The 13,995-nt window shown below is 42.1% G+C and overlaps 1 protein-coding gene across 4 annotated transcripts in view; it reads right to left on the reverse strand.

Annotated features, from left to right (window-relative positions):
• Window positions 1–13,995, reverse strand: part of akt3a (v-akt murine thymoma viral oncogene homolog 3a) — a 63,741-nt gene that overhangs the window by 24,416 nt on the left and 25,330 nt on the right. For all 4 annotated transcript variants that reach the window (XM_024297591.2, XM_024297589.2, XM_024297590.2 and 1 more), the window contains 2 exons: window positions 5,808–5,933; window positions 764–875 (listed from right to left, as the gene is read on the reverse strand). In XM_024297591.2, the coding sequence (XP_024153359.1) occupies window positions 764–875; window positions 5,808–5,933 (238 nt within the window). The remainder of the gene's footprint in view (window positions 1–763; window positions 876–5,807; window positions 5,934–13,995) is intronic.

A 13,995-nucleotide genomic window follows, 5' to 3' on the forward strand; every position in this document is an offset into this window, starting at 1 on the left:
TTCAAATGCAATTAGTTCAATGTCATTTTTTATTTTTTAAATGTTGCTTCATTTTGTAACTACAAATTTCTCTTACAAATATCAAACTTCTTTAAAGAAATGAATGGCTTTTAAAAATGTGTGCGCATATTTAAAAAGTACTTTTAATCTTTAATCTTTAAGATTAAACAAGTAACAAGTAACAAGTACTATGAAGTTGCATCAACCGGATGTTTTACGTTCACTCCACCATCAACAGTTGTTTTTTTTTTTAATGAATCAAACTTTGTCTTTATGATATTATTCATTAAATTAAAAAAAAAAAGCAAAAACTGAAAAAGAGATTCTTGTAAGGTCTCCAAATGTAATAAATTGAACTTTTTGGGGTACTTTAATGAAACAAATGCTTTTTTTTCTTTTTAACATACAGTCATTCATGCAATTTGTTCACACCAATCACCCTCACGCCCTCCATCACTGCATCCACAAACCTCCTCTTGGGAATGACACAGTTTGAAAAAAGCAAAATGTGTCACTTTTGCAACTAATTAATACAAAGTTTAACCTCCCAGATGTTGCGGAATGCTGTTAAAATTCTAATTTAAAAAGATAAATTTAAACTGCTTTAGTGAGAAAGTAGGCATCACTAGTTGAAGTTTTTCCTCAAAGCTAATTTTATTTGAATTTTCTACAATATTACAATCTACACTCAAAGTGCTGAATAAGTTTATTTAGTTTAAATCGTCACTAGATGGCACTAAATCTCCTGCCCACTGAGTCTGACCTCTCATCAGGTGAGTCCACGTGGAAAGTCCTCTCAATGACTGTGGTCCACTGGAGGCAGCGGATGATGAAGGTGTTGGGCTTTGGCCTCTCCGTCTTCATCAGCTGACATTCTGAAACAGAGAGGAGGAGATGTCTTCATGAGACAATGACAGCAGCAGAAATGCATTTAACAACACAGATAACAAATGAAGTTATACTTGAAAAAAATGTGTTTCTCTGATATTCCTTCAGTCCGTGTACAGAGCAAGTAAACTAAAATAAATACACAAGAGCTTTGGGATCTGTCAGGTGCTTTAATTTGACCAAGATGCATTTATTTTACTGTATGCTGTTATTTGTGGATTGCATAGTGGAACAGTGGTTAGCACCTTCACCTCACAGCCAGAAGGTTCAAATCCCAGCCGTGACTTTTCTTTCTGTCTGGAGTTTGCATGTTCTCCTCGTGGATCATGTGAAGGTTTTCTCTCTCGATCCAAAAACATGCTTCCTATCGGTCACCCTCCAGTGTTCCTTTGTGTGTGGCAGTGATTGTGTGTCCTGTGACAGACTGAAGAACTGTCCAGGCAGGTTGCGACACATCCTCACTCCCTCATGTTTGATTAAAGCCGCCTCCACGTCACTTTTGGATATTTTGAGTGTCCCTAATTCAGTTTTTTGTTGTGCTGGCTGTTCCTTTAAATCACAGATCCCCAACCTTCAGGCCACGAACCGGTCCAGTACTTGGACCGCACCGGTACCCTTACCTAGTACCAGTACCCTAACCCGGTAGCAGTTTGTGTCCGGTACTGCGTCTGGGCCCGTGAACCGGAACTGGTCCAGTGCCGGGATGTGAAGCGTACCAGTACCCTAACCCAGTTCCGGTACCCAAGTCCGGTACCGATTCTCGTCTGGGTAAGCGAACCGGTCCAGTACCGGGATGTGGAGCGCACCAGTACCCTAACCCAGTTAAGGTACCCTAACCTGGAACCAGTTTGTGTCCAGTACCGTGTCTAGGCTTGCAAACCGGAACCGATCCAGTACAGGGATGTGGAGCAAACCAGCACCCTAACCCAGTTCTGGGTTAGTAAACCAGATACCGGAGCTAGGTACCCTAACCCGCGTCTGGTCACGCAAACTGGAACCGGTCCAGTACCGCTTCGTGGAGCGTACCGGTACCAGTTTGCATCCGGGCCCACAAACCGGTCCAGTACCAGGGCGTGGATTGCACCGGTACCCTAACCCAGTTCTAGCAGCCTTACCTGGTGCCAGTTCGCGTCCAGTGTCGCGCCCATGCCCGGTACCGTGTCTGGTACCAGTTTGGGTGCCGGTTACTGTTACTGGACACATTTCAAGGACAAGTCCACGTCCGGTCCCGAGGGTTGTGGACCCTTGATTTTTATGAACAGCCGGCACGTCAAACAACGTCAAGCTGGAGACACTCAACGTGGACGGGTCCTTAACCAAACGTCAATATGTGAGGAGCTGGGGATGAGAATGTGTCGGTCCAGGGGGTTCCCCGCCTTCCTCTAATAGTAACCGGGACAAATTTCGTGACCCCAAGAGGGATATAGCAGGTAAATAAAATAGATGGATGTTAGGAAAATGTATAAAACAATCATTTCTATGAAGCTGCATATGCCTCTTAATGGTCATGATGTCATAACTATTTCATAACAGGGTACCTCTTACGTATTACTGTGTTTAATATCATTAAAATTGTTTTATTTGTTGTACTTGAAAAATAATTAAAGCTTTTACATCTGCGTTAATAGAATTATCTTTAGTGGCAATATAAAGGAACTCTTTTATTTTGAAAATACCTCCAACTTTAACAAACCTTAACCCAAAAGAAGAGAGAAAACCAGACATGCTCTGTGTGCGTGTGGATGTTGTGTGTTGCAGCGTACACGCATCTGGCAGCTATCCGAAGAGACACATTACTATGAAATCAGGCAGCACAGTAGGCCATTATTACACAAATGCATAATACAGTACACAAACACAGAAAAGTAGGCACACATAGCCAGATGGGACTGTGAGCTCGCTGTCGGAAAGAATGCATCTTCATTGTCCCTCAGCAGTCTGTGCAGTTACGGAGGACGAGAACGAAGACAAAAAAAAAACACAAAGTCCTGTGATCATTCCTCCTGTCCTCCTGCTCGCTCTCTGGATGCGACCTTGAATTCCCCGGTTTTGTCTCCTGTCACTCACTGCTCTCGCCTCTCCTTTCATCACAAAGATGATGGCTCAGCCTTAAATCTAGAAAGGAGGCCAGCGATAAAACTTAGTGCTTCCATGCAGACGGAACAGCTCCTACCTGACTCCTGAACGCTGCCTGCTGTGCTGGCAGAAAACAAGGTCACGCAATTGTTGCTGGCAAAGAGAAAAGAACACAAACGCCCACAGCTGAACAAAAAACAGCCACACAAACAAGTGAAGTTTAAATGTTACTGATTGTGTGGCGCCCTGCGACAGACTGGCGACCTGTCCAGGGTGTACCCCGCCTTCGCCCTTCAGTAGCCGGGATGGGCTCCGGCACCCCCGCGACCCCGAAAGGGAAGGAGCGGTCAAGAAAATGGATGGATGATTGTGTGGCAGTTGTGAGATCTGTGTAGCAGTTTAGCTGGTGTGCGAGAGTGTGAGTCTGTGTCAGGCTTGTATGTATGAGTCCCTCTGCAGGGAACAGGCCTGTACCGTCTCTGTTCCATCTGACCACTTCTGTTGTTCACACACACAGATAAACAAACACTGACACGCACACTCCCAACACATGCACCACCTGGCCTCCCAGCTTTGGGCAACAGATGTGGCAGTGCCAGCGCCGTGCCAAGCAGCCGGGGCCGGATGTATGGCCTGGCTTGTCCTCCTCAGAAACTCTTCTCCTCCTCCTCACTTTTTCCTCCTTCTCCAAGCCTGTCTTGGTCTCCTCCTCCCTGTCTGTTCGGCACTGATGATGTTTGTCTCTTCTCCTCCTTCCGGCGCCCCTTTCCTTTCCACACACTTCCTTCATCTCCAGTTGCTTCATCTGTCTGACCACCCTCATCATCGTTCTGTCTCCAAGTTTCCCTCCTCTGCCCCTTTGATCAACTCCCATCCCTCATTCACCACACTTGTCCTCCCCTCCCAACTTCTATTGTTCTTTCTCCTCCTCCGTCCTTTCGTGAACCATTTTTTATCATTTTGCTCGGCGCATCACCCGACGCTCCACCATTTATCATGTTTTTGGGCTTTGGCACTCGCCTTAAATCCGTTGTTTAGCTCTCTCCTCTGGTTGTTCTACCGTTTCGCCGGATCTCTGTGTGCTGACCTGCAGTAAACTCTCACAGCGCTCTACAGATGCAGCTAGAGTTCATCTACTCTGTTCCCATCCCATTTCGTTCAAAAAAGTTAGAAAGCAGCCTCTTCATCATCAGAATGTGAACATTTCGTCATTTGTCTACATTCTTGTAGCATTTTTCCAATAGTAGTTTACCTAAATAAAAGATTTTACTATTAAATCTGCATTTTTTCTTAATTCAAAATGTGTTGGATCTAAAAACCAGATGCTAGAAGATGCTTAGACTAATGACGCAGGTACTTCGATCATGAGAACCTGGCTACAGCGAAAAAATATGGCCTCCAAAAATTAATAACGGGAAGTCCCTCCCTCTGCCGGAGCCGGACGCAAAAAAAAAACATTGTTTTAAGCTTTAGACTTTTTTTCCCCGTTTCTTCTCTCTTTTATCGACCCTTTTTGGTGTTTTTTTTTCTCTGTGACAGAGTGTGACAGAAAAACACGGCATTTCGCGGCTCTGATCAGCTGGTTCACAGAGAAAAATACAGCATTTTGCAGACTTTTCTCCAGATGTGATCGGGTGTACTTACACAAATTTGAACACTTGTTAATATTGACTGAAAAAAAATTAAAGATTAACATTCTCTGTCTTACTTGAAGCTCATCTTTCACACTAAACTGCTAGACAGTAACAGTTTATTCACATTCAAAAGCTTAAAAGCTGATAGTTCTGAAAAGTTTTTAAAATATCATTTTTGAAAGGGTTTCCTAAAGTTAAAGAAATTTCCACTTACGCAACCGGCTACAGTTACGATTTCCGCTTTCGGCTAAAGATTCTAATTCTGGCGCCATATTGCATTTTTGATTTTAGCTAAAAACTTCATAATCATAACTTAAAGATCACTGAGAAAAAATATGATAATATTTCAAACAATAAGCAGTTTGTTTTAATGATTAAAATCCAATATATAAACAAATGTTTTAGTTCCAAAACATTAAAAATGTTGCTCAAAGACAACCATATTTTCCAGAGTATAAGTCATTCCTGAGTATAAGTCGCACCCAGGCCAATATGAGCCAACCTGTATGGACAGAACATAGACTCACCCCAGTTTGTGCGTGCATAATTCTTGATTTGTGTGCATAACTTTGGATTTGTGCATGTGTAATTCTTAATTTCTGAAGTCTTGATAAAGTGGGAAAATGTCAAGTTTCACCAGATAATATTCACAATCTAAGTTCAAAGTGGCTGATAAGAAAACTCTGATGACCCAGCATTCAAGGAGATTTAAACGCATCAGGATTTGTACGAAAATGTGGTTTTGTGTGTGCGTAACAAGCGATTCATGCGTACTTTTTATAGATTTTTGCTAGTTTTGGGCTGTTGTAATTTTATTTTGTGCATGTGTAAATTGTACTTTGTATTTTTTGAATTTCTACATTTTTGTTTTAAAGGTTGGTCATTTGATGAATTTTACTTTTCCAGTAGAGAAACTTCTTTTTTATTCCTTTTTGAATTAACAAATTATATTTTTAGGTCTTTAGTGAGTTTATTCAACAAGTTAACACTGTTGTGGAACTCACTGAGCTGTCTGGAAATATTCATAACCCAGGTATGATTTAAAAGCATCACTTAAAAAAAAGTAAATAAAAGCTAAGATGTTTTTTCCATGTTAACGCCTCTTGTGCGTCGTCATGTTGCATTCTGGGAGGTGCCTGTATCATTTCCTGTTAGGAAGAAACCTACTGGTTGGCTGAGACAAATGTTGAGTTAGCAAGTGTGACCTACTTGCTACAGAGAAGTTATTTAGCGGGTAGGGCAGGTCTGCATCCTGAGGTTTCTCTTTGTAGCCGATGAAAGAACCGTCTGTCTTCAGCAAGAAGTAACGAGGTCGCCAGTTCTTTATGTATTCACCTGTAGAGACCAGAACACACACAAAAAAAGAGGAAAATGTCAGTGTTCCAACAGAGATTTGGCACAAACAAGTCAATTCATCACACGGATTATGTCAATTATCATAATCAACCCAACGTATAGAAAGAAAGTGGTATTAACTGCAATAATAATGATGATTGATTGTAAGTACTGATATTTATTCCCTGGACAGTTAAGAGCTGCTCATCTGTCATCTGTTCAAAGGACGTATCGCACACACACTACAAACATCCACACAGCCCCCTCGGCAGCGTCCGCGGCGCTTGCCAGATTCAGATCGGATTATCATGTAAAAAACGACACAAACATGTTTACCAGCAAAACACTGAAAGCGCCCATGCCAGAAACATCATCTGTCTGATACACGGGCAGGTGTTGAGGTGATGACCCGTCCACCAAATACTCGCACACACAGAGGCATTCGGATGCACACAAACCTCTGGTCCACGCCGAGCGGACGGGCGGACGAGGTCTGGGGTGGGGCGACATTAGACCAGATAAGATTACAGAGAATTACTCTTCTTAGACATCAGCGACAGAAATTAACATCTGCTGCCCAACTGCCTGACACAGACTGACACTGAGGAGAGTCCGCAGCTTTATTAGATGAGTAGCAACAGGATTACATGACTCAAACATTTCCACACCGCAGGGCCCGATAACAGCTTGGATTTACTTTTGGATTAAAGTGCACATGTGTGTCGGTTCACACAAGAGGGGAGTGGGATTGAAAACGGGGGTGACAAAACACAAACGCTAAATGAATTACGACTAAAACTCCAATTTATGAGTGTTTCTCAAAAACTTTTAAATAGAGTTTAATAAATTTGATAAGATGTTCCCCCGATTCTGCGTGAAAATAACACCAAAACCTCAATATCAACTCGCCTAATTACAAGTCTAGGTAAGACGTGTGTTTTCTATTTCTGATATCCATTCAAAATCAGAAATGACAGCAGGCCGTGCTTGTTAACACGTTACAGGAAAACACCTGCTCCACTGAAGGAAGCATGCAACTGAGGCCCTGCTGGTACTTCCAGGTGCTGCTGGTGTCTGCGCGCATATGCGGCGCAGTGGCTGCTCCAACCCCAACACTAAGTAGGGACAAAGGAACACAAAGACAGACATGTATAAAATGCTGGATGGTGCCAGCGCGTCGTGAGGACCGCACAATCACACCTCACCTCTCCTCTTCAGTCTCTGCATCTATTTTTTCCCTGGTTTTCACAAATCCACCCACTCTCCGGCGTCCTCGTCTCCTTCCTCTGTTCTCTCCACAACAAAACATATTCTTTGGATCACTTACTACTTATAAACGGTGTTGTTAAGTGGGGCAAACAGAAGACGGCCACGAAGAATACAAAATTACTTTTAAAAAAGCTACACAAAACGGTGAAGAAGAACTAAAAGTGATTATATAAATAACTTTTAAGGGAATTCTTGAAACTCTGCAGCTTTTATCTATTAATGCAATATTTCTAAAGAAAAAAAATAGCTTTTAAATGAATCAATTCGACTCTGTGAACTTGGTTCAAATTAATTCAGTGATTTTTTTATTTTTTTGCACAAAAAAGTTTAAAAAATAGAAATTTTTAATGTATTTCTTCACTATTTTTCCTAATTTCACATCTGGAAAAGAAAACAAACACCAATCGAGCTGAGAGTTAAAACAGAAAAAACTATGAGGGAAAAGTTACACAGATAAAACTATTATAAACTGGCGTGCAGGACTGCTTTGGCGTTCCAAGTCCAGTCATTTCTATGAGTCACTTTCTAGATGAGGTGTCCAACCAATGGAAGCCTGTGGTTGGCCACTTCATCCCTCAGCTGTCCAGGACAAGTGAAAACATTTAAGCGCTCCGTCTGGCCAGGCTCAGGCGTGGAGTACGCGGGTCTGCTTCTGTGTGTCCGCTGGGGGGGCAGGGGAGGGGGCAGCCAGGGGTGGCACAGACGGACGGACGAGATGGACAGTTGTCGGCGCTCGCACACGTACGCGCACGCACCGACTAAAACAATTCTGCCGCGGCCGTTCCAAGCCTTCGCGTGATCCAATGGTGTTCTGTGGAGCTATCCCGTCTTGGCCCTGCCTGTAATGAGTCCAGCGAGCTCTCCCACTCTGGACAGCTTGTCTGGGGAGCCACATGTCTCTGAGTTGGACTGCTGGAGAAAACAGAACAGCCGGTCTCCTTCCCACACCATCTCTCTCTGTCTTCACTTCAGTTTCATTTAGTTTTCTGCACAAATTTACTTTTCCCTTTAGGCTAATTAGTAACTACTTGACTTATGCGGTGTTTAAGGCGACAGGAGTCTATTGTTTCTTGTTGCAACAACAAAAATATAACAAGAAAGAGCGCGAGTGATCTAAAGGATCTAAGGAGTCCGTCTGGCGGAAAACAAATTTCAGCTGCAGATCCTCCTCCCTTCAGTCACATTTAAAGTCTTTACCGACTTTATTAATTATTGAGACATTACATCACTGATGAAATGTTTCAAAACCAGAGTAGCATTTAAGCTAAAGCAGCCAGTCTGTGTGTGAGAAAGATCAAGGGATGATCTCAGACTGTCTCGGTTAGGACTTCTCATTCATTGACGCTGAACTAAACTCCTCAGAAAGCGCGTATTAATTTCTAGGAAAAGTAAATCTTGCTGGCACACGGTGCAGTTGCAGCTTGCAGATTTAGCAGTCAGAGGCAGAAATGAATCAGCAGTGACCGCGTCCGTTCCAAGCTTTCTGAATGGACAATTAGGCCAGAGCGCTCGCTAACTGTCACTCAATTAGCAGCCTGATTAGCTATTCACTTCCAGACAGAGAAATGCAGAGGAAGAAGCGACGGAGACGACAGGTAGGAGAGGCTGAACCGACGCCAGCAGGGAGGGAATGAGACGAGCAAATGTGCAGAAACTTCCGTCTCTATTCCCTCCCCTGATTCACGACATCAGCAGCTCCAAAATGCCTTGATGAGAATGTAAAAAAATAACTCCATAACAATGTGAGCTCACCAGCCATTTGTTAATCAACTCAAACAGGGATTTAATTTAATGCTTTGGCCGAGGCTGGAGCCGATATGCAGATGGTGCAGAGACTGAGCTGTGAGGCTGGCACTCTGGGAGCTGGAGAGGTGGTGGGTGGTGGTGTGCAGAGGTGGGCAGAGGGGGACGAGAAGTGAAGAGGAATTTCTGCAACACATACACACAGCACCTCGCAAACAGAAGGATGACAAACAGGCAACAACTGTACACACGTCGAGCCGAAAACAAGCTTTGGCTGTCACAGGAAAAGCTAAATACGGGCAGAGACGGGCGTCTAGCTGCTGCAGATAAAACGATCAGGTTGATCTTTATCGTGCTGAAAATATATCAGCAAATATATATATACTAGGGCTGCGACAATAAGCCGACTAATCAACGACTAATCGACTATTAAAGTAATCGACGACTAATTAATAGTTGATTAGTCCTTACTTTATATTATATGGAGTCAGAGTGTAGTCAAGTTGAAAGTTATAATGGCTAATGTAAGCTTTTTAGAATATTTTGGCATTTATTAAGGTTTTTCTAGGCTATTTTGAAGTTTAAAGGTTTTTAGGCTGTTTTTGAATTTAGCTAATATTAGCTACATGCTAGCTGTTTTGGTTAATTTAGGATTTATTTCGGTTTTTTAGGCTAATTTAGAGTTTAGCTAAAATTTCAGCTGCATGCTAGATATTTTGGCTAATTTTGGCATTTTTTGTTTTTTACGATATTTTGGAGTTTAGCTAATATTTCAGCTATACGCTAGCTGTTTTGGCTAACTTAGGCTTTCTTTTATTTTTCAGACTAATTTGGCCTTTAACTAATACTTCAGCTGGCTATCACCTTTAGCGTTTTCAGCTATCAATTTCAGCAACTTCAGCTATCGTCACTAGCGTCTTCAGCGGCTAAATTTAGCTTACAGCATTCACACTAGCATTATCACAGCTAATGCTAGCGTGAATATATCTAGTTTTCAGTTAGTTTAAAGCGAATTATGTTTAAGATGTGTGTTTTACTTCCACTTTGTGCATGACTCGATCAGTCAATTAATCGATCAGTGATTAGTCGACTTCTAAAATAATTGTTTTTGGCAGCTCTACTATCTATAATTTTCATCAAATGTGCTTTATATATGTTGGCCAAATACTGTAGCCGTATCACTTAGCATCAACAGAACTCTGTGGTTGAGCTGAAATAATCTGATCTTCTTACAGTAAGGATCCGAGACATCTCCAGACCGTAAGAGCTGCACACGCCAGTGTCATTGTGGGAATTAGAGGCTGATGATCGAGTAAAAGAAAAAGAAGCAGAACCTAAACATCCAGCAGAGGTGAGAGTCGAGGAACACAAGGAAGATACATTCAGGTTGCATGTGGTTGGACGGGATCTCTGCCATCTTAGCAAGTTATCCAACACTGGACTGGGAAAAACAAGTCTGAGCGGAGTATTTTCTGTTGACTCCTCTGTGCATGTGTGTGTGTTGTCAAGGATAAGGCTGTGATCGTGACCCCAACCCCAGAAGTTCTAACTCCGGTCTGCTCAGACATCTTAAGACGAATCCAGGCTCTCTAAAGCCAATCCACTTACAGTGCATTAGGCTCATTATCATACTGGGGCTAACTGGTGCTGCTGTGCTTGAGTGTAAACGTTTGTCACCATCACTAGCGGCAAAAGACTGAGAATGTGTGCGTCTTGCAACAGGCTATTTTGACATTAATAGCTGGAAGCTGAGTCTAAAGGTTGTATAGACACTACAAAGAGTTAAAGAGGGAGGTAATAGAAATAGTGTTAAATAAAATGACTGTTGGAGGCATGGTGGTGACATGGGGCAGCCAGACTGAGTGGAAACCCATAGGAGTATGGACATCCCTCGGGGCCAAAAAGGAGGCTTCATCCAGCCAGCTGCACACAGTCAGAGCCTCCTGGTACCCCTCTGCTCCCCCAGCTGGTACACACAGAGGAACTCGTGCAAATGAACATCAATACTTGACTGCAGGGATAATTTGAATTTATACTATCCTCCCCCCAAGAAAGTTCAGATTTTTTACTTTATCCGCATGTCCCTCGTTTCTCTAGTCCTGCATTACTTTTCCTTTCCCTTTTCCATCTGACTGCAGTACCGTTCCAGTCCAGTAGATGGCGGTGGTTCCTTGGAGCAAGCTTGGCCGCAGTTTTAACTCTGACACAGAGCTGGAGTGACTGACAGACGAGCTTCAGCCAAGACGCTTCTCCTCCTAATCTCCCTCACAGCACTACTGTGTGTGTCAGTGTGTGTCTGAGCTACACACAAGATGTTGCTTCTGTGTTTATCTGTCAGTTTGTGCATGTGTGCTTCTGCACGCAGACATCCAGCTTAGACCTGCATCTGTGTGTGTGTGTTTACGCCTATGACAGGGCAGGGTCCGCTGCTTCCTAAAGCATCATAGGATTACTGTGGTGTTAGCATATTAGCATCTTAGCTGGAGGGCTGCTGCTCAACACCACCTGTGCCAGACAGGAGGCTTTGGTTACCAAGCTAAACAGTGGGTGGGTGAAGGTCAAGGCAGCTCCAATCTTATCATTATCCAATCTAATATTATTACATTAACTGCTTTACTCTTATATAATCCACTGTATATTTACTAAAGAGAGCCACTAAAGTACAAATTTTAGCTTTAAAATGTTCCGAAAAATCAAACGAGATGAAGAAATAACTAGGAATAGGACAACCAGATTCAAAATATATACCTTCTATCACCTGTATTTCACTTTAAAGGGTATAAACCATGCTTTTCTTAAGTCTTTCAGACTAAACTATATCCATATATATGATCATATATTACCTTGGGCACAATAAAGAACAAACTATTTATGAAATAGGAGTTTTTTTTCCTGCCCAGAAGTAAAACGCTTCGATCTCTGAGGCTCCGCCTTTCGATGTTTGTGGGTGTGGCCCATTTCATGACGTCATCCTGGAGCCAGCCTTGGTAGCATGTCTGCATTTTCCTCATGGACAAAAAACAATATCCAAGCTGTTGCAAAGATGGATGTGTATTCCATATATCAGCAATTAGTACCCCCTTCCGGGGCAAGCGGCTGAGCACCGAAGCTAGCAGCAAAGTTGATCACCTAGACTTGCAGACAAATTGTCTGTAGCCTGGGAGTTTGTTCTGGCAGAGCAGACTCTTCCTGTGAGGGGCGGTTCTCACTTTGTGACATCATCTCATGAGAACCCGCTTGGTTTTGCGGGTATAAAAGGGGGTACTGCTGAGAGTACAGGTTTTTAGAGGAATGCTCAGTTATCTGTGAACAGATCAAAACACTGCTTTGCTTTGGGTTGATTATAGTGAGGAATGAACATTATTATACACTTATAAGCTCAAAAGGTTCATTTTTCATGGTATAGGCCTTTTAAACACGCTAAATTATTGTTATTTGAATAAACAAAATTGTGGCTTTATATATTTGTAGTAACTTAAAACGACAAAAAAGTAAAAAGAATAAATGTATCATCACCTTTCAGTAGAAAAGCTAAACATTAACCCTTTTTTTGGGGTTATACATTTATTATGAAAGGAAAAGGTAAATCTGCTGGATGCTCGCCTACTGGTCCTGTGAAGACACTTCATGAGGTCTGGAGTCACACTTGCGTCTGAATTGACCTCCACTTCTCTTTACACACGAAGAAAGTCTGATTTCTGATTTTTTTTCTGATATTTTGCATATTAACACAAGATTAGAACAAACTTTTAACCACCAACTGCAACTCTAGAACTGAAGGCTTTCAACTCATCATTCTTTGAACTATGTTTAAACTTGAATTAAATCCCATCAAACATCAGATTCTCGGTTTCTCCTACAACCACAGCTCCATCAAGCCGCCCACTCACAACAAACTACATCATTTAGCTAGCTACATTAAACGGCATCAAAACCACACACATGGCGGTTTGTTTGGACGCCTTCTCACTTGTGCGGAGGGAAATAATGAAATCTAAGCACACCAGAACAAAAAGCCTCTGCATTTTAATGCACGATAACATTAGGAATGCCGAGCCTCTTGTGTTTGGAATACAGTGAAACCAATGTGATTAAGAGAGGAACACACAGCCAATGAGCTGGCTAATCAAATCGCAGTGATTGCTGCTATATTGCCTGTGGAAAACAGGGTTTGGCGGCGCTTATTTACATCCCTGACGTCTTTATTGCAGAAACATCAACATATATTTATCAAAAGCTACTTTGGAAAATAGTGGGAGATGTGTTGAAGTAGATCACTTTTCTTAGGTTTTTTGTATGATGTATTTAAAGGGCCCAATACCATGCTATTCCTAAACCTTTCAGAGAAAACTGTATCCCTATATATGAGAATATATTATCTTATGTACACAAAATAAATATTTTAAAGTTAATTTTGTGAGGTCATTTTCCTATCTGGAAGTAAGATGATTTTGATCTCCAAGGCTCCGCCTTTCGCTCCTCTTGGGCGCCGCTTATTTCATGACATCATCCTAGAGCCAGCATCGGCAGCGTGTCTGCATTTCACCCACAAAAAAACAACATCTGAACTTTTGCAAAGATGGATTTACATATTGTGCATTTAAAATGAAATGCCGATCACTGCTAGATCTATGGAGAAACTGGGTGTGTCTGTTAGCGTGGGGGCGGTGATGGTAACGCAGACTCTTCCTTGGAGGGGCTGTTCCCCACTTTGTGACATCACAATGAGAGGATCCACTTGCTCTTGTGGACAGGGAGGGGCTGGTGCTCAGTAGGGCTAGGAAAATAAAATTCAGCTCCCAGAAAATTGAGTACGAATTTTGCGACTTTCAAGATCACTGATTTGCGATCTTTATGAATGTATTAGAGAGTAGGAAAGATACAATTTGTGAACAATATATTATTTGCCATTAAGTGCAGGATAATGTTGAATTTTAAGTTTATAAACTAAAAATAAGCTGAATGTGCAGAACTACTGTCACTAGAAGTAAAAACAAAAAAGTAAAATAAAGTGTGTGAAGCTTCCCATTTTCAAAATAAAACTAACAAG

This window comes from Oryzias melastigma, linkage group LG15 (assembly GCF_002922805.2).
Source record: "Oryzias melastigma strain HK-1 linkage group LG15, ASM292280v2, whole genome shotgun sequence".
Classification (NCBI taxonomy): Eukaryota; Metazoa; Chordata; class Actinopteri; order Beloniformes; family Adrianichthyidae; genus Oryzias; species Oryzias melastigma.